Genomic DNA, 20,744 nt, shown 5'->3' with positions numbered 1-20,744 from the left:
CTTGATTATCAAACGATAACTCCTATCTTCACTGCCATCTCGGCGCGGGACATGTCGCGAAGACGAGTGAACAGCATGTCGACTGTGCAGCTTGTAACTTTGATGTGGTCAGCCGGTTGAGGTTGTTGCAGTTGTAACTATTACTGATATCGAGTGAGCGGCTACGCGGTTTGCGTCGCGTAGCTGTCAGCTTGCATTCAGGAGATAATGGGTTCGAACCCCACTGTAGGCAGCTCTAAAGATGGTTTACGGTGGTTTCCCACTTTCACTCCAGGCAAATACTGGGGCTGTTCCTCAAACAAGAGCACAGTCGCTTCCTTCCCACTTCTTGCCTTCTCCTATTCCATTGTCGCCGTAAGATCTATCTGTGTCGATATAACGTAAAGCAAAATTGTAAAAAAAAAAGAAAAAAAAACCTCATTGATATTTAGAAAAGTGGGGTACCGGTATGCTTCCGTGAAAGGAGATTGTTTAATGTGCCAGAATATATTAAAAGTTTTTATTTTACAATTTCCTCATATTTAAAATAACCTGATTATTCATTAGGGTACTTATGGAATGAAAAAATCAAAATAAATAATGCATAGCTCATTTAAGGCTTAAAACAATTTTTATATTTTTCATTCTGTCTCTCTAGAGATATATTCTTCCTTATACTAATTTTTGTTGGGCCGGCACTTGTTTTGGAGTTGGGCCAGATTTCGGTCGGATTGCATTTCTGATGCCAACCCTATGTAGAGGAATGTATTCACTGTTGCTTCTTTCTGTGGTGGTTGGTAGTTTGATGTCAGTATACGAAGAGAAGTGTATTGAGACGAACACAAACACCCAGGAATTAACCATGCTCAGATATCAACCTCGGCCCGTCTGGGAATCGAACTCAGGACCCTGTGAACCGAAGACCAGTATGCTTATCATTCAGCCAAAGAGGCGAACATGATATTAAAAACATCAAGATCTGAAAATACCCATCAAAGCATTATGCATACTCATATAGTGAAGCACTAAATTACGAACTATAGCTATGATGGTGCCTGTAAGCACCTCACTCTAGGAAGCTGTATTTTACGGCAATAGTTCCAACTTAAATAATGAAGCTGTTTCTGCAAATCAGTGGAAACCAAAACTTTCCTTGTCACTTGTTTTTGGAAATGCGGAGGTTCGAGAGAAGCATGAAGAAACATAATGAAGTACCGGTAATTTTAACTACACTAACAAAAAACAAAAAACAAAAAAATTAAGCACCTAGAAAGAGAGGAGGAAGCGAAATGAAACTTCATGTGTTTGAGGGTATGTGATGTTATTTTAGTGACCACAAAATAGTGTAATTTTCTAAGAAATGGCAGTACGATACAGGGTGTCAAAGCTATTGTATCCTCTCCTGAGGCAACCTGGCCCACTCTTATTTTGAGTGGTCCTTGATATCCTGGACACTGGCACTGAGACGGAGTTGACACCCCATTTGGTCCTACACATTTTCTATAGCGAAAAGATCTGGTATCTTGCCAGCGACGGGAGTACCTCAACATCACTCAGACAGTTCATAGATACACGTGTCGCTGAGCACAATGCGACGCATTCATCAGCAGTTCCTGTTTCCTGGTCAAGGCACCATTCCAAACGCAGACGTTTGTGTTGTAGCGTTCAGTGCAGCCTACGCATGGGACGGTAATTCCCTAGTCCAGCTGCTACTCGTCTCTGACTAATGGGATAAAACAGAATGTTGCAGGGAGTCCATTACTTGTTTTCGGATGGCGGGTGCCGATGTGGAAGGGTTACGATGTGCTTTGTGCACAATACGACGATACTCCCTTGCAGTGGTCAGACGTGGTTGACTGGAACCTTGACGACGAGTATGCCTGTCCTCATGTTCCCGTGCAGTCCAACATTGGACCACCGTCACATCCGAATGCCCAACAACTCTGGATATTGTGCGATTCGACCAGCCGGTCAAATGGAGACCCACAATTAGGTCCCTTTCAAACTCCATTAGGTGTGATGACACTGTCTTACACGAATACATGGCATCTCCGTGTCCTTCACATTGATCAGTCAACACCCGACATTTTTTATTCGGGGGAGCCCCCGAAGCCCGCTCCTCCCGCATGGCAATCGACACCAATCTACATTGCCTCCGACATGCTATTCATTTCTAAGGATAAAGATAGCAGGGAGGAGTGGGAAATGATACAAAGGAGTATCTGCCTGTCCCCATATCAGACATGCTACCAGGCCAGAGTTTGTGTTAGAAAGGTGGTGTTAAGGCGTGGTATTAAGGGTCAGGGTAAACCAAGTAGGCGGAAAAAAGTGCCTACATGTAAAACTTGAGAAATTTTGATAGCATATGCAAGGATGTGGTTTCTGGATATTTCCAGCTGATCGTGTTAGTTGAGAATTGGTGTCATGCACAAGTCATTAGCCATATTGTCGTCAGTCCAGTTATCAGGGGATCAGTCTGTCTGGGTATTGCCGTGACTAGCGCGGGCCTTGCCGGTTGCGGAACCATGCGCCAATAGCCACTAGGGCCTGCCGCACCGCTCCGCCCCCTTGGGGTCCCTCGTACCCAGTATCCGATCCCGGAGAATGAGGCCAAGTCCGCCGAGGTGGGGCTTCTGAATGGGGGTGGGATATGAGGCCAGGCCTCCTTCCTTACTGCCCGCGCCATGGCCCGGTGAACAGGATAACTGCTATGAGAGGCCGGGTGGCTCCCCGCGCAGTTGGCGCACGCCGGCGCCTCCTTAAGTGCTGCGCAGGCCGTATAGTGGTGATCATCCCCACAACGGTTGCACCTCACTAAGAGCCCACACCTATCCTGACGGTGGCCCCACCTCAAACAGCGGAAACACTGCAAGAGCTGCTGACGGGGACGTTTCGATCTCGCCTAACTGCCGCTACCCGCCGAGGTCCTCTCCTCATTGGCTCCTCGGAGGACTGCTGTCCTGAGGGCAGTCCTGGGCTGCGGCTGGGTGGCCCTCCCTGGCGGGCCGGAGTCGTCTTCTTCCTGGTCCGGGGGCGGTGTCTGCTTCCTGGCGATGGCGGTCCCTTCCCGGTGGGGAAGAGGTCTCGTCCTGGTAGCCCTCCTCCCTGCCCGGTGACCCTACCATAGCGGGTGGCCCCTCTACAGAGCCGGCTTCACCCTTTTCCTCGTTGGCGTCGGCGTCGGTCGCTGCTGACACCTGATTGCATTCCCTGTCGTGTGGGGCGTACGTCGATGTTTGCAACATGAGAGACTAGCTGCAGGCCGGGCCTGTGTAGCATCCTCCGCACAACAGGGGTCAACCTCCTCTACTGCCGTGCTGCCGTCCGCCGTCTGGAGCGCTTTCCTGCATTGCGCCCTGATTGTAGGCCCTTCTTGGTAGACCTTGGTCTGCGTTCACCTCGCAGAAGTAGCCCTGGGGAGAGAGGTCTGCGTCCACTTCGCAGAGCCGAGCTGCTTGGCCTAGTTCGCGCAGTCGCGGCGCCAGGGGGTGGCGTGCTTCACCTCCGTGGTGGCGTCGCTGGTCTCCGGCGTGGACGGGAGGACTAAGTCGGTTTTAACCGCCTTATTCCTCATCCATTTGTCCTGAGTGGCGGCTGTGCTGGTCACGGGCTTCCACTGGTAGGCGTCGAACATTCCTGGTGCGTCGTCTCTCCCTGGTAGCCGGATGACCTGGTATATCTGCGAGTTCTCCTTCGCGAAATTGTCCAGGTGCTCCTGCCTGTGGTCCCTGATGATTAAGCCTCCGGGGAGGAAGCTCTCGACGTGCTGCGTAGGGGAGTTCCTGTTCCCCTTCGACAGGGCTTTGCGCATCATGTGCAAGACCGTGTTCCACTCAGTGGCTGCGCTTTTCCCCGGTCTTTAGTACACGAGGAGAGCCTGATTCTCTCCGAACTCGAAGCCGTCAGGGGGGTCACACTCGTCGCTGTAGGCGTCCCATTCCGTCTCGTTTTCCACCGCCGTTATCATGGTCCTCCTGAAGTAAAAACCTGGAAGAGAGCTAGCACTGAAAAGTGCTTCCTGACAATACTAGCAGTGCGTTCTGAAAAAGTACACACGGTAGACAATGCTCTCTTGGAAGATGTACAAACCTGACACTGTTCACGCCCCTTATGTACCGTACCAAGCCTGGTAACAACACCAAACACGAACAACATTAATGCACTCTGGTGGTCGTTCTACCTGCCACAGAGAATTATTGCAACTCTCTACATACCACCGATGGTGTTTACATGTACGAAGTTCCATTGTTATCAGACTATTTCTTCTGGGGGCTTCAATTTTTTTGTCAGGCAGTGTATAATAGCTCGGGTGGTAGAGCGCTGACCTAAGTTCAAATTGGCGGGTTCGTTCCCGGCTCATTCCGGTGGTATTTGGAGGTGCTTAGATACGTCAGCGTCGTTTCGGTATAGTTACCGACACGTGAAAGAACCCCTGTGGAACTAAATCCTGGCACCTCGGTGTCTCCGAACACGTTAAGAAAGTAGTTAGTGGGACGTAAAATTATTATTAGTATGTACCCGTGGCTCCACATGCGTTTAATTCAGCCGTTAGATGTAAAAATTTATTTAAAAACAAAATAAAGAACACACCGTTTTTATATAAATTGCGTGAATTAGATTATTTTATTTTTAATTTTATTGATTCTTTCAATGCTTAAGATACCGGGTTGGTGGATGGTACAAATAATATTAAAACATTATAAAAGATCATATTATATCAAAAACAAACTTTTTTTTTCTTATAGAGCTTCCGGATAAAATGTGTTAAATGTCCCTCCACTTTGAGCAAGATGTGTAGCTCCTTAGCTGAATGATCAACGTAGTAATATCCGGTTCAGAGGGCCACAAGTTCGATTCACGGCTGGGATGAGGATTTTAACGGTAAATCGTTAATTGCTGTGGTACGGGTACCGGATGCTTGAGTTCATCTCAGTACACACCTCTTCACACACACACACACACACACACACACACACACACACACACACACACACACACACACACACACACACACACACACACACACACACACACACACACACACACACACACACACACACACACACACACACACACACACACACACACACACACACACACACACACACACACACACACACACACACACTATACTACTAAGCACTTCAGAGACACGTATTAGTGAATATATCCCTCTATATACATTGGCGTCAGCAAGGACATCTGGCCGTAAAATCTGACCAGATCCACATGTGACGATCCCTAATAATTGGGGAAAAGAAAAAGAAGAACGGAATAGGACAGTGGTAACGAGTCTCTAGTGGTGGTACTGATTACTGTTTTAAGGGGAAGTGCAACTAGACAGCTCTCCTTATTTTGAGATTTAAAAAATCTTTTTTGCTACTTGCTTTACGTCGCACCGACACAGACAGACAGGTCTTTGCCTGGTGTGAAAATGGGAAACCACGGAAAACCATCTTCAGGGCTGCCGACAGTGGGATTCGAACCCCACTATCTCCCGTATGCAAACTCACAGCCGCACGCCCCTAACCGCAAGGTGGACTCAGTGATCCAATCCCCCAGGTTAGGGTCTCTGGAAGTTGCCCACTAGTCATCTCTTAAATCTCTTTGACCATGAAGACTAGACCTGGATGTACAGCTACATATTGCCTCATTATTGTTAATTATTGCCGTGTTTATTCTTTAGCAGTTCAGAAATCTCAGAAGTTTAGTGTGCTGCACAATATACACCATGATACTCGGGAACGTCTTACTACTGGACTGTGCTTGACCTCCATCAATCTCAGAGGAGAAAGTGTTGTCCGACCTTGCTCTCGTACGTCTCTCTCCAATTATTATCAGGATATGAAACCTGAAACAAGAGGAAATAGTGTGGAGCCGACAGGCATGTAATGAACACAATTCCGACAGCTCGTTTGTATGGTGAACGACACAGCTTGGTCAGTGAAGTACGAATTCTCAGCTTTCATTGATTGTTTCTGTCAAAAGCTGTTCCACAATTTTAAGAGTTACGAATGTCATTTTATCAACCATATGCTAGTTAAGTGTAGTGTATGCCCCCATTTTGTAGGGATAGCCTCTTAACCAGATGTCCGGGATTCTATTTTAATTCTGGACTGAGGACTAGAACTGAGGTGCTGTATGGTATGCTTTTTTTCTTTTGCTTTACGTCGCACCGGCACAGATAGGTCTTATGGCGACGATAGGATAGGAAAGGCCTAGGAATTGGAAGGAAGTGGCCGTCGCCTTAATTAAGGTACAGCCCCCGCATTTGCCTGGTGTGAACATGGGAAACCACGCAAACCATCTTCAGGGCAGCCGACAGTAGGATTCGAACCCATTATCTCCCGGATGCAAGCTCACAACCACACGCTTCTAACCGCACGGCCAACTCGCCCGGTGTATATGCTATGAGAGGTAGCAGATCTCAATCCATGGCCTAGAAAGGGCTGTATATACTACGGTGATGGTGGCGGTTGTAACGTTGGGAGGGTATTAGTTTATTTTATGTGTGTGTCACCTGTGGTACCACAGGCCTGGGAGTAAATAATTCTTTTGTGTCGGGCTGAGTGGCTCAGGTTGAGGCGCTGGCCTTCTGACCCCAACTTGGGAGGTTCGATCCTGGCTCAGTCCGGTGGTATTGAAGGTGCTCAAAAACGACAGCCTCGTGTCAGTATATTTACTGGCACGTAAAAGAACTCCTGCGGGACTGAATTCCGGTACCTCGGCACGTCTCCGAAAACCGCAAGAGTAGATAGCGGGTCATAAAGCCAGTATAACATTATTAATTTACTTTGAAAAACGAAATTGTATAAGTAATTATTTCATTCATTTCGCAATCACTTGGTCTTTGCAAAACTCTCCAGTGTGACTTGTTTTAATTTCAGTTGCTTGTGACTATTAAAGATATCTTAACGACGACGGTGGTGGTGGTGATTTGAATAAATTGGTTATCAGAGTTGTAACATACGTACCGTATTGAAGGTTGATTCTTTAGTTGTTGTAAATAACAGATCTTAGGGTAGAAGGTATTTTATTCGATTCAGAGCTTTTGGATTTTCCCTAGGAAGAAAAATACAGTACCAACAAAGCAACTTCTTAAAAGAAAATCATGAACTATCTTTTTTCGATAACCGAGCACATGACTGATTGAAACTTGAAGTGAAGATTATTCATGAATAATTTTCTCTAGCATTGCTGAAAGTGATAAACAAAATTCTATAAAAAATTACTATGACAAATTATTTTTATGATATTTCATTTCACATGCTATGTACAATGAGGTCATAATATCTGTTTACTGCTCATTCTGGCGTTTTACAACTGCAATCATTGGGACCAGTCTACGGGTTCTGCGTAAGATACATTTCAATGCCTCTCTGGTAGAGGACAATCCTCATCGGTCACCATGACTATATCGAATTTCTCAACATTGTTTTCCAAACTCTTCCATCATTCGGACCATTAGCTGCATATATAACAGAATGGCTCTTTCAAGTCCAGGTCCCCAGTAAACCAGACACATTATTGTGGTGAGATGAACATGTTTCCAAATGTTTCTTACTGACACCGAAGTATTGAGCAATGAGAATGATACGTATGCGATTTTGATTTTACTGTAACAAGAATATATACTGCCTGACAAAAAATTGAAACACCCGGAAGAAATGGTCGGATGTCAATATAACTCTACACGTACATCCGATCGGCGCGTAGCAGGTAGAATGGTGTTATTCGTGTTTAGTGTTGTTACCAGGCCTGGTAGTGTATACAAGGGGCTTGAACAGCGCAGATGTTGAGCGATCACTGTAGACACGAAGATGCCGCGTACACTTGTGAGACAGCGTTATCAGAACAGAACATAACAGAATTTGAAAGTGGCCTCCATTTGGCCGGCTGGTCGAATCGTGCAATATCCAAATTTGTGGGGCATTCGGACGTGGCACTGCATGAGAACGTGAGGGCAGGCATACTCGTCGTCAAGGTTCCAATCGAGCACGTCTGACCACCACAAGCACATCGTAACCCCTTCACATCTGCGTGTGCTAACAGAGAACAAGTAATGGACTCCCTGCAACATTCTCTGCCCTCCCGCCCCATTGGTCGGAGACTAGCGTAGCCGGACTCTGGAATTACCGTCCCATGCGTTGGCTGCCATTAACACCACAGCACAAACGGCTGCGTTTGGAGTGGTGCCGTGACCGGGGAGCATGGAATGCTAATGAATTGCGCCCCATTGTCTTCAGTGATGAATCGCGGTTCTGCACTAACCCGAATGACCATCGTCTGCGAGTATGGCGGCGACCTCGGGAGATATCCCATTCGTCCAATGTTTTGGAGAAGCATAGCGGTATTACTCCTGGCGTCATGGTGTGGGGAGGAATCGGGTCACAGCTTGTAGTGACTGAGGGAACTCTGACGGCACAACGGTACGTCACGGACATCCTGCGTCCTCATGAGATACCTCTCATGCGACAGTATCGTGGTGCCATTTTTCAACAGCACAATGCTAGTCCACACACGACTCGTGTCTCTATGAACTGTCTGCATGATGTTGAGGTACTCCCGTGGCCAGTAAGATCCTACGATCTCTCCCCGATAGAACATGTGTGGGACCCACCGCCGTCTCAATGTCTATGAGATTGAGACGGCGGTGGTGGGACCAGATCGGACGTCAGGATATCAAGGACCAGTTACAACAGTTGTGGGCCAGCTTCCCTCAGGAGAGGATACGACGGCTTTGTGACACCCTTTCCAATAAGTGGGCTCATACTGCCAAATTCATTTTAAATTTGACTCCATTTTCTAATCACTGAAATACCATTACCCTCTCAACGCGTGATGTTTCATTTCGTTTCCTCCTCCCTTCTGGGTACTTCAATTTTTTGTCTCTCTCTTTCTCTCTCTCTCTCTCTCTCTCTCTCTCTCTCTCTCTCTCTCTCTATATATATATATATATATATATATATATATAGGTGTTCTGTAATTAGTCCTCGTTAGTAATCGATAGATTTTGGTCCAAAGACCATTAGAACCACTCATTGTGAAGAAAATTCTTATAATTTCTTACCTCTGGAATTTCACCTAATATTAGTTTTTGATTTCTGTGTGTTGAGTGTTGGAAGTACTTAAACGGAGGTATGAGACTTATGATCTGGGATATGCACCCTATGAACAAAAATGAGTGCACCTCTAATCTCTCCCACCAATCAAAAGTGAAGTAGGCCTATGTCACAACATTTAGATGGTAATAATAATAATAATAATAATAATAATAATAATAATAATAATAATAATAATAATGGCGTATAACCACCGGAAAGGCTTGATCCTGATCTTTCGAATTGACTAGTATGGTCGACTTGTACGTGTGCGGGATGGGCTACCGCCTAAGATGAATTCTAATGTTAAAGACGGTTACACACACCCAGTCCCTGAGCCAAGGCAATTAACCAATGGAAGTTCATTTGGAAGGAATATTTTGAAAATCTTCTCAACGTACGGTAGAGGAAAATATTTCTGTTGGTCTGTTGGCGTAGCAAACAACAGAGCTCATGTGTGGGAGGACAATGATGTTGGTGAAATTACGCTTGAAGATGTGGAAAGGATGGTAAATAAACTCATTTGTCATAAAGCAGCAAGAATAGATTAAATTATACCTGAAATGGTGTAATATAGTGGAAAGGCAGGGATGAAATGGTTTTATAGAGTAATAAGAATAGTATGGAATGTTTGTAAGATGGCTTCTGATTGGATGAAAGCAGTTGTTCACTGACATTTTGGAAACGGGGGTGCGTTTAGTGGTTGAGAGTAAGTTGGATGAAAATCAGTGTGGTTTCAGACTGCAGGACGTTCGGGATCATATTTTCAATATGCGCCAGGTAATAAAAAAATGCTACGAGAGGAATAGACAATTATGTTTGTTTCGTAGATCGAGAGATTATAGGCCTACGACAGAGTACCGGGGGGAAATGTGTTAGTCATACTGGGGGATTATGGGATTAATGGCAGATAATTAAAAGCAATTAAAGGTATTTATATTGACAATTTGTCTGCAGGGAAAATTGATAATAGAATGAGTTCTTAGTTCAAGGTACTTAGAGGGATTTTTTTTCCTAGGGGCTTTACGTCGCACCGACACAGATAGGTCTTACGGCGACGATGGGATAGGAAAGACCTAGGAGTTGGAAGGAAGCGGCCGTGGCCTTAATTAAGCTACAGCCCCAGCATTTGCCTGGTGTGAAAATGGGGAAACCACGGAAAACCAGTTTCAGGGCTGCCGATAGTGGGATTCGAACCTACTATCTCCCGGATGCAAGCTCACAGCCGCGCGCCTCTACGCGCACGGCCAACTCGCCCGGTCTTAGAAGGATTAGACAAAGCTGTAATCCTTCACCTTTGTTGTTCATAGTTTACTTGGATCATCTACTGAAAGGTATACTTTTTTTGTTGCTATTGGCTTTTACGTCGCACCGACACAGATAGGTCTTATGGCGACGATGGGATAGGAAAGGGCTGGGACTGGAAAGGAAGCGGCCGTGGCCTTAATTAAGGTACAGCCCCAGCGCTTGCCTGGTGGGAAAATGGGAAACCACGGAAAACCATCTTCAGGGCTGCCGACAGTGGGGTTCGAACCCACTATCTCCCGAATACTGGATACTGGCCGCACTTAAGCGACTGCGGCTATCGAGCTCGGTCTGAAAGGTATAAACTGGCAGCGCGAGATTCAGTTAGGTGGAAATGTAGTAAGCAGTTTCGCCAAGCCGACGACTTAATCTTAATGGCAGACAGTGCTGAAAGTGTGCAATCTAATATATAGGAACTTTTTTTTTTTTTGCTAGTTGTTTTACGTCGCACCGACACAGATAGGTCTTACGGCGTCGATGGGACATGAAATGGCTAGGAGTGGGAAGAAAGCGGCCGTGGCCTTAATTAAGGTACAGCTCCAGATTTGTCTGGTGTGAAAATGGGAAACCACGGAAAACCATCTTCAGGGCTGCCGACAGTGGGGTTCGAACCTACTATCTCCCGAATACTGGATACTGGCCGCACTTAAGCGACTGCAGCTATCGAGCTCGGTATATTGGAACTTGAAAATAGGTGCAATGAGTCCGATATGAAAAATTAGCCTTTCCAGCGAAGACACCTAAAGCAAGACATCTAAGAGAAGTAAATGTCAGAACGTCTTTAAATTCGTAGTTCGCATAACACAGACTATTCACCTTAGAACTGTTACTGTATTCCTTAACTCATTTACTTTTTACAAAAGCATTTCGGCATTCTACCTTAGCTGGTCATGTGAGGGAAGAGTACTGTAGGTGTCTGAATGAGATGTAAAGTGATCTTCCTCGCAGTGGAGATACTGTACTGTGATGATGCTGCTGCGAGTTAACGTTGACCCCAGTAACTTCAAGATGCAATGACCTTGCCCTTGTCCAGCCATGGCTGCAGTGGAGCGCTAGCGAAGTCCTTGAGCCGCACTGTGTCTGGCTGCGTCTGCTATGCAACTCGTGTACTGTATTTAGTAAACAGGTTCACATTAAGTATTGAAAGCGTTTGTTTATACATTCGCAAATGGATTTTTTCATCCGCATTTCCTGCTGATTTGCATCTACATTTTACTTGACCTGAGAGAACTTGCACAATATTGCATATTACCTATTCGTCCATGTGCAGTGATTTTTAACATGCACATTTACTATGTCCACTTTTGAACTGGAATTATAACAATATGGTGAAAACCGAGAACAGCTGAGCTATTATTTAGAGTACCTCAAACGTTTTCCACCATTTCGTTTTTCACTAAAATTCTCTACTAACAATTAAATATGAGGAAATTTATTGTATAGACGTACTGATTGCATGTAGAGTGTTGATACGATATCAACTAATTCTCGTTTTGCACAATCAGTGCTGTAAAATCATTTCCACATCGGTCAATGTCCTCAAGATGCTGAGTAGGAAAAGAATGTTCTCGAATTAGTTGAACTACGAATATCTAGAAACGTGTACATTATGTAAGTCGGTTCACGTATCTTGACGGTTTTGCATTCCAATTCAGTAATCATTCAGACATTTTAGCACGAGAAGGTATCAGGTACAATTATATTCTTTCACTAGATCATAATTCGTGGACTCTGCGTAGATGAGTGAAGCACCACGAAACAGTCCGACGACTGTGAGCATGTTACCAAAGTATGAGTAGGCAGGTCTGAGGGCTACGTGAAGAATATGACGAAAGAAAAGGGAAGGACAGGACGAGCTGTATTAGAAGATTGCTATGTGTGAACACGGTGCACAACGATGCTTCCGCTAAATTGACTCTATATTTTAAGAATAAATGTACACAACACAATGAGGAGTTTAATTTTCTCCGAGAAACTAATGAAACATTACTCAGTACAAACACGCCATTTTTTCAGACCAATAGAGTAGTCCGTTGGACTTCTATTCCCAATATAGCAAGTTCGATTACAGCAGAGACAAAATTCCGACACCTCGGGCTCTGTTACAATCTATAGCAATTGAAGGGATGACAAACAAACAAACAAACAAACAAACAAACAAACAAACAAACAAACAAACAACGTTATTTAAACATATCATGTATTACGGTAGTTCGTTTCAAATACATAGCTAACTGGTTAGTGTGCTGGCCTTTGGTCACAGGGGTCCCGGGTTCGATTATTGTTGGATGACCATAATACCGAGTGCAAGCATTTCAATTTGGCGCCATCTAGCTGCTTGCTCGACAGTTTCGACGTTCCATTTTACTCTAGGTCTACTAGATGGCAGAGTAAAGCGAAACTTTCTTGGGTGGCGTCTATGAATGAGTTTTAATGAATGTTGTCGGTTAAACACCAAATGTGTTACTTCAGATTTTTCAAAGTGTCGAATGGATTATTTCCGCCCTTCAAAAATCTACTTCTGCCGGGTTTGAACCTCCTATCTTGGAATCTGGAGGTCGACACTCTACCACTGATCCACAGATCATCATCATCATCATCATCATCATCATCATCATCATCATCATCATGAAAAGTTTTCATTCCCTTCCCTGAGGGAGAGGGGCGGGCCACCTAGAAGGTAGCGCCTTCTCTCTGGCCAGTGGAGCTTCTGATGTAATTAGAAAGTGTCTGTAAAGTTACTTTACATAGAACACTAAAGCACTGAGGTATGAAATTCAGGAATCTTCTGTTTAAAAAACTATGCCCTCGTAAGGTAAAACTTTTGTAAGTAAATATTGTAATACGAGATATAACAAATTCTTTTACAATTTGCTTTACGCCGCACCGACACAGATATGCCTTATGGTGACGATGGAATAGGAAATGATTAGGAGTGGGAAGGAAGCAACCGTGGCCTTAATTGAGGTACAGCCCCAGCATTTGGCTGGTGTGAAAATAGGAAACCACGTAAAGCCATCTTCAGGGCTGCCGACAGTGGGATTCGAATCCCAAATGCAAGTTGTTAGCTACGTGACTCAAACCGCGCGACCATTTGCTGGTTGATATAATAATAAAATAGCCCATGTCTCTGGGAAATATACTGTGTGAAATCATCCATCATTTCCGTCGGTGTATGTCCTTTCCATGGGCAGCAGAGGGTGGTTATTATAGTTAACGCTTCTGAAGTTGCAGTAATACAGCCTGAAATGTGAGGAGACAAACTGTACTGATCTGAAAAAGAGAGTTCTTATATTTTTATATTTTCTGAGACCTATGCACATTTTCAGTTTAAAATGCTCCTATATGCTATATAGGAAGCAATAGGTTCCTTGATTTTGTATTAATTAGATTGAAACTACTTATCCTTGATCGTGCAAAACATGTTCTTCATATCCCTCTCTAGTAAATTAGAGAAGTAGGGTCACTCCGTTTTCCTGCCCACCACATAAATGAGTTTTACACTGAGTAACTAAAAACATTCTGGATGTGGGGCAAAACCAAAACCCATAACGCAACAGCTCCGAAGGACTATGGCCTACCAAGCGATCGCTGGGTGTGCCTCGAACCAGCCCTAAGATCCAGGTAATAATCCATGACCTGACCGGGAATCGCACCCGGGGCCTCCGGGTAAGATGGAAGCACGCTACCCCTACACCGCGGGGCCGGCGGATGTGGGGCATAGGAAAATCTATTTTCAATAGTATCTCTAAAGAGTTCTTCAGACATAATGATACAAATAGAAAATGAATAACGCTTGAAGGCTGGACAATGCAAGAATTCATCTGAGTGACCGAGTTGCAACTGTATTCATTGGAATTCCTCGTATAATGAGAAGTTCCGTGTTACTGTTCCTGGAGGTTGTAACGCCTGCAGGGCCAGGAGTTCAGCTTTCCTTGCTTCTTGATGAACTGACCGACCTACAATACTGAACATGGGAACCTGGCCAAGGCCTTGGACCTCTTATTATATCCCGCGGGGCTATTGGTGGAGAAAGTTCCTATCACAGACTACCAGTGATGGGGATAATAGAGTGCTATACTCGATGTAGTGAATTGTTCGATTTATTAGGCTGCTGTTTGCTCACAGAATGATTTGTAGTCTTAAATAGGATGATCTCTCATTAAGAAACCATTCCAATATTTACAAGTTACGAGTCGGTATTTAATAATAATTAACTCAAGTAATATCATCTTAATACGGTTCGCGGTAAAACTCAGCTAAATGTTACACAGTAGGAAAGACCCCGTTCTTTTATTTTTAATCGTTCCGGTTGGTATAAAGACACTTTCTGATCTTCGGTAACGCGAAAATTGCCCTTTACCTGTGAAAAGATGTGGTCTGGATAGATGCTGTTCGCAAGGTCTAGGGTTCAATTCACATTGCAGTGATGGATGGGAGCTATTTTGCATCTAATTTTCCAACATCCAATGCATACACACTATCGCACGTGTCTGTTACATTACAGAGGCAGATGTCCTAGATTTTAGGCCGTTTTAAGCAATCGTCGTCATCATCATATATTACGTTCACTTCCTGGATTGAACCGTGTCGTTACCGATGTTTCGAATAAACAGTAGTCTTTATCAAAGCGAAGTCGATTTTATCTGTCTAGAAAGAGTGATTACTATCTGCGCACTTTTTAGCGATAGATTTGTGTACGGGTTTGAGGAGTAAGGAGGGAGCTCTTCCGGTTCCGTTAGTACTGCCAACTGAATGGAAATGAAATCTGAATTGAATCGACAATATGATCGATCGATATGAATTTTCTAAACGTTTGTTATTTTAAGCCAACAACTGTGTCACACACACATTATATAACATTTCTCGATGCGAATCTTATTCCTAGAGTGAATTCTATAGTTTGGCTTTGCTGTGTAAATAACAACAGTAGTAGTACGTAAAGTGTACGCCAGACGTCGCACAGCGATGCATAAGCGATTCATAGTTTGTGTTTCAAAGATTGCCAGTACGAATCTCGAAGATTGCCGAGGTCGACCGCTTCAGCTCTAGGGTGTAAATCTATCGCTAAAAAGTGCGCAGATAGTACTTCGGGTCGAGTAGAGGTACATCAGAATGTAGTGGTTTACCAGACCGTGGAAGCTTCAGCGCTGAGATACAGTGACTCACATAATTATTTGGACACGTTAATTATAGCCTTTGCTACACACTGGCCATAGGGTTCAGAGAAAATATTGTACACGCAAACTAGTTTCTGATAGAACCCAGTTTGACAGATTCATCACGGCGTTAAAATGTATACTTTTAGAAAACAGGAGAGAACCAGTGACCCTAGAACCTCAGAACTCAGTTAACGTGCTTCAACAAAATCATTCGGACACAAGTCAGTTGCCATGCAGAGGTCGTGTGTAGAAGAGCCACGGATAGTATGAAGGTAAACATTCAGTGAGGTAGAGTGCTGTGTACAAATTAAGTGAAAATGGGCCGCAGAGGAAGAGAGAGCACAATCGAACAGCGCCAGCTAGTAATTTTTCACCACGCTAAAGGTAAAAGTTGTCGTAAAATTGCTAAAGTGTTACAAATCAAGAAAATTGCAGTCTCTGATATTATCACAAGATTCCGGGAGGAAGATAGGATTGAATATCTACCACATATGGGACGTCCAAGAACTTTTTCTGTGAGAGAAGTGGGTTATATCATCAGAAAACAAAAGTTAACCCAGGTTAGGAGCTGCAAAACTCGCTACGGAGATTACCACAGACCCTGGAAAGAAATTGCATCCCTAAACAATACGTCGAGTGCTCAGAAGAAGTAACTTTCACGGCCGTATTGCAAGAAGCAAGCCCTACATAAATCAAATACATCGAAGAAAGAGAATGCCGTTTGCCAAAGAGCATGTTAGAGAACACAATGAGTGGTGAAACGACGTTATATTTGCTGGTGAGAGTAAATTTAACATATTTCAGTCTGATGAGAGGATAACAGTTTGGCGGCGTCCAAATACTCAGCTTCAAGACAAAAATTTGAAAACAACTGTGAAGCATGTCGGTGGACATGTAATGGTGTGGGGGTGTATGTCGGCGAATGGAGTTGATGAATTGTTTTTTACTGAGGATAAAATGATCTACTTTCAATACCTTAGAATACTGAGGGACAATATGAAAAAAAGTGCCGAAAAGATGGTGATTGGTGAACATTTTAAGTTTTATCGAGATAACGACCCAAAGCAAATGGCCTGGAATGTAAGGATGTGGTTATTGTTTATTTGCCCAAAATGCTTCATCGTACCCCTTAATCACCAAACTTCAACGTCATTAAGAATATTTGGGACAAACTTGATAAAAAAACAATAAAAACAACAATCCCATCTAGATGACAGCTAAAAAAAAAACCGACTTCAAGAAGAGTGGCAGAAGATATCTCCGTTTGCACCCGGAAATTAGTGAAGAGCATGCAAGTCGACTCAGGGAAGTAATTCGAATGACAGGAAAGCCCGCCAATTACTGAATCTCTGTGATCATAAGTAGAAAGTGTACGAATAATTGTGCGCAATATTGGTTTCGGTTTTGATTTTGTTTTTAATTATATTTTCATTGACAGTGTTCGTTAGAAGAATTATGGACGTTTAGTTTTTTTATTCCTTACAGAAACTTATATTTAATTTATATCGGTGCTTTATTATTACTGAAATCAAAATACAAAGGAAAATACAATAAATCCATGTCTGTCCGAATAATTATGCGATTCACTGTAAGTGTTTCTTGCGTTAGACTATGTTGAGCGACAATCGTTGCTCCATCCGTGAATAAATACAATAGGTCCATCATACACGTATAAATGTTTTATTGCCTATTACTACAACTTACATGCAACTATAAGGTCATTTCCCTAAATTATTTTTTAATTCCTTATTATTCCGTATTTTAACAAATGCCATCTGCTTTCACTGTCGTGTGTGCTAAGACATGTACCGTACGAAGATCAGGGAAAGACACTGATCCCCTGGCACGGCATTATTCTAAGAGAGATTTCTCCCTGAGACACACTTAAATGATATGTAAAGATCGTACTGTATTTCCGGTCCTGAACAATGTATCTCAATTCTAGCCCCAAATAAGACAAAAAACACACGCACAGAGAGAGAGAGAGAGAGAGAGAAAGGGGTGGAAGGTTACCTGCCATACAAAAAATACACACAGAAAAAATACACACAGAAATGTAAGTTCCTTCCTAGATTTAAACTTTTTAAACATCGATATTACTTCAAGGCGAGTAAGGTCGGCCAATAAAATATAGTAATAAAAACAATTTACTGATTTTTAATTGATATTGTGAAGAAAGGGCCTCTGCGAGTTGTGAGTTCTCTCTTTGGCCGACGAGAAAGTCATAAGGGAAATGTTGATATTGCAGGATGGTTTTTATGTTGCTTCATGACAATTTTCTACTTGTTCCAGGCTTCACGGTTCTTATGAGGCTCTCAAATACGGCACGTTACTGGACGGGTTGGCAGACCTCACCGGCGGTATCACAGAGAGCATCAGCATCAGACAAGACCCGACTACATGCGGCCGTATGTTGAGTAAACTTCTCGAGATGACGTCCCTTATCACCTGCACGGTACAGACCACCAACACACAGGTAATATTACAGCTTGCGATAGATTATTATTATTATTATTATTATTATTATTATTATTATTATTATTATTATTATTATTATTATTATTATTATTAGAGCCTCCGTAGCTCAGACGGCAGCGCGTCGGCCTTTCACCGCTGGATACCGTGGTTCAAATTCCGGTCACCCAATGTGAGATTTGTGCTGGACAAAGCGGAGGTGGGACAGGTTTTCTCCGGGTACTCCGGTTTTCCCTGTCATCTTTCATTCCAGCAACACTCTCCAATATCATTTCATAGCAACTATCAGTCATTAATAAATCACTTTGGGAGTGGCGACCCCATCATACTAATAGCCTATAGATGATTCATTCATTACATCCCTGGCCCGGTCAATGACTAGAAAACAGGTTATAGGTTTTCATTATTATTATTATTATTATTATTATTATTATTATTATTATTATTATTGTACCGGGCGGTACACCTCCGCGCCGCTAATTCAAACATTGCGCCAGTTGAAACTCCTTTACTGGAGGAAGCCTGAACTTTAACAACCATGTTAATTCTAAAGTTTCTCAGAAGATGTCGCTATTGTAAATGTTGAAGAGTTCTGAACTGTGTCTTTTTCGATTTATGTTTGTTTTCTCTGTAGTGAGAAGTGTGAACATTCTCTTCTAGATGGTACTACTAAAGAACTGCAATTGTGCACCCTAGTGCGAAGTGAAGGAACTATTTTTTGAGAAATTTTGTGTTCATAAGTTTGTTCTTTGTTAAATTTCTTTCAGTCATTTTTGGGTTGGCAGTATAACCCTTCTCTTTCCGCTTGTTTTGAATTTAGCCAATCCCGAATTTCTCTAACTAATTTTTGACCAATAACGTATGTCTTCTCCGATATGGATATGTTGCTTGATCCTAGCCAATAAAATTGAGGGGGGTGTGGGTTCTCATTCTTGAAAGGTCTCGAATGTTCCGCGAGGGTATATAAACTGCTGATTTTCTTGTCTCCTATCCACTTCAGTAACATCTTTCCTAGTGTGATTATGTAGCAGGGGGCGGGAAGCGCCTTTTCCTTCGGGCAGCAGTTCTTCCATAAGGAAATGGCCTTTTAATAACTTCATTTCTTGTTAGCTCAGCAGTTTAACCCTCGGGGCAGGTTCGAAACTTTTATCATGTAACTTTCCTTTAAAATGTAAAAGACACTTGGTATAAATTCTATCTCTTTAACTACAAATTGGGATAGAGAGTGCCTAACCCTCTCGAGCTCCCACTCATAGTGTTTTGAGGTGACTACGTTTTCATAACAGTTTCCCTTCTTTTGTAATGTAATAAATTTTCCTATCGTGTCACCTCCGTAGTATGGGATTAGCCCTTGCATAAGCGGCCTAAGAGCCAAATAGGTTTTAAAAAGGTGTGTTAGGAGTGCAAGTTACGCCTCCACTCAAGTTGGTATTTTAGGGCCATGTAATTGTCCTGTTTCTTTTCTGTATAGGCCTCAGTAGGTTGGGTATTTTTACCCCTGTTCTTATGTGCCTGGTGGGCAGCTTGAAGGTGGAGTTTGGTGTGGCCTTTGAATAGGTTTGAACTTTAAGAGCGGGTGGCTCTTTCTTAAATTTGGTTTCTGTGTGCCTCGAGCAGGCTTAACTGGGTAATTGGGAGCAAATGCTCCTTGTCATGATTGGGGTTTTCTGCCCCTTTGTTGAACCTTGTGTATAAGTAAAGTTGGGCTCATTGCTCAGGGAGTGTGAATCTGGGGCTCGAAGCCCAAAACCCATTATTAAACTGTAATTGTACATTCTTAACTTGTTGATATACAACTGAGTTCCTGTTATACTTGTTATTTCTTGATCTTGAAAAGAAAATATAACCTTTGTTAAATTTTAAATTAACTTTAATTTCGTAAGTTGAGACCTATTCATCCCAGCACCTTCTTTCACCTCTAAATACCACGAAAAACTCCGTAACAAGTGGTAGCAGAGCGTGGTTGAATGGGTCTCAATTTAGCCCCTTTTGACGGCTGAACATTGTTTTTGATTCGAACTCTAACAATTTTCTCAGTTACTGGAATTTTTTGATTCTTTTTAAAAAAAATTCTGTCATCATGTCCGGCCCTCGCGAGGTTCTTCATCCTTTCTATTTGCGTAAAGATTAATTTATGAACTATCTCTCAGAAACGTTCAATCTGGAGGCACGGTTGCAGTCGACTCCAATAAGCTAAAGGATTCCCTTGATTTGCCGATTACCATCCCAACTTTGGGAGAGAAAGAGATTGACGACGCTCTCTCCACGATCAATGATAATACTACTGAGCTAGCATCTGTAGTTAGTTTTTTTGAAGTAAGTGATCCATCTCCTAATCAACTCAAAAGAGTACGGGCTAGGTTGTACCATTTTTATAATAGGGTGTGTGATCTATTGTCTCTGAAGTTAAATGACTTTCAGGGTAAGGAAGCTAGTGCCCTTGCCGAAAACTTGTCTAAAATATCTAGCAAAGTTAGCCATTTGTTATCTGGATCTGCTATTCCTAAAGTCGACCAGCCTATGGTAGTAAATATTGTAAATGTGGAGGATTCCTCTAAAGAGGAAGGAAGTAGTACTGAGGCGACTACACAACGAACATCTGCCCCATTAGGAACCGAGTCCGATCGTCGCACGTCCATTCCACCCTTTGTGTTAAATAGGGCACCTTCGGGATCTGCTTCTCCGCCACTTAGGCCCCCTTCTACTATGTCACCTGGTTTCA

At 43.2% G+C, this 20,744-nt stretch overlaps 1 protein-coding gene across 2 annotated transcripts in view; it reads left to right on the top strand.

The window, feature by feature from the left end:
• Nucleotides 1-20,744, top strand: part of CalpC (calpain-C) — a 459,003-nt gene that overhangs the window by 353,821 nt on the left and 84,438 nt on the right. For both annotated transcript variants that reach the window (XM_067135487.2, XM_067135486.2), the window contains exon 5: nucleotides 17,840-18,023. In XM_067135487.2, coding sequence (XP_066991588.1) covers nucleotides 17,840-18,023 — 184 coding nt within the window. The remainder of the gene's footprint in view (nucleotides 1-17,839; nucleotides 18,024-20,744) is intronic.

This window comes from Anabrus simplex, chromosome 1 (assembly GCF_040414725.1).
Source record: "Anabrus simplex isolate iqAnaSimp1 chromosome 1, ASM4041472v1, whole genome shotgun sequence".
NCBI lineage: Eukaryota > Metazoa > Arthropoda > Insecta > Orthoptera > Tettigoniidae > Anabrus > Anabrus simplex.
This window is presented reverse-complemented; position numbering and strand designations above follow the sequence as displayed.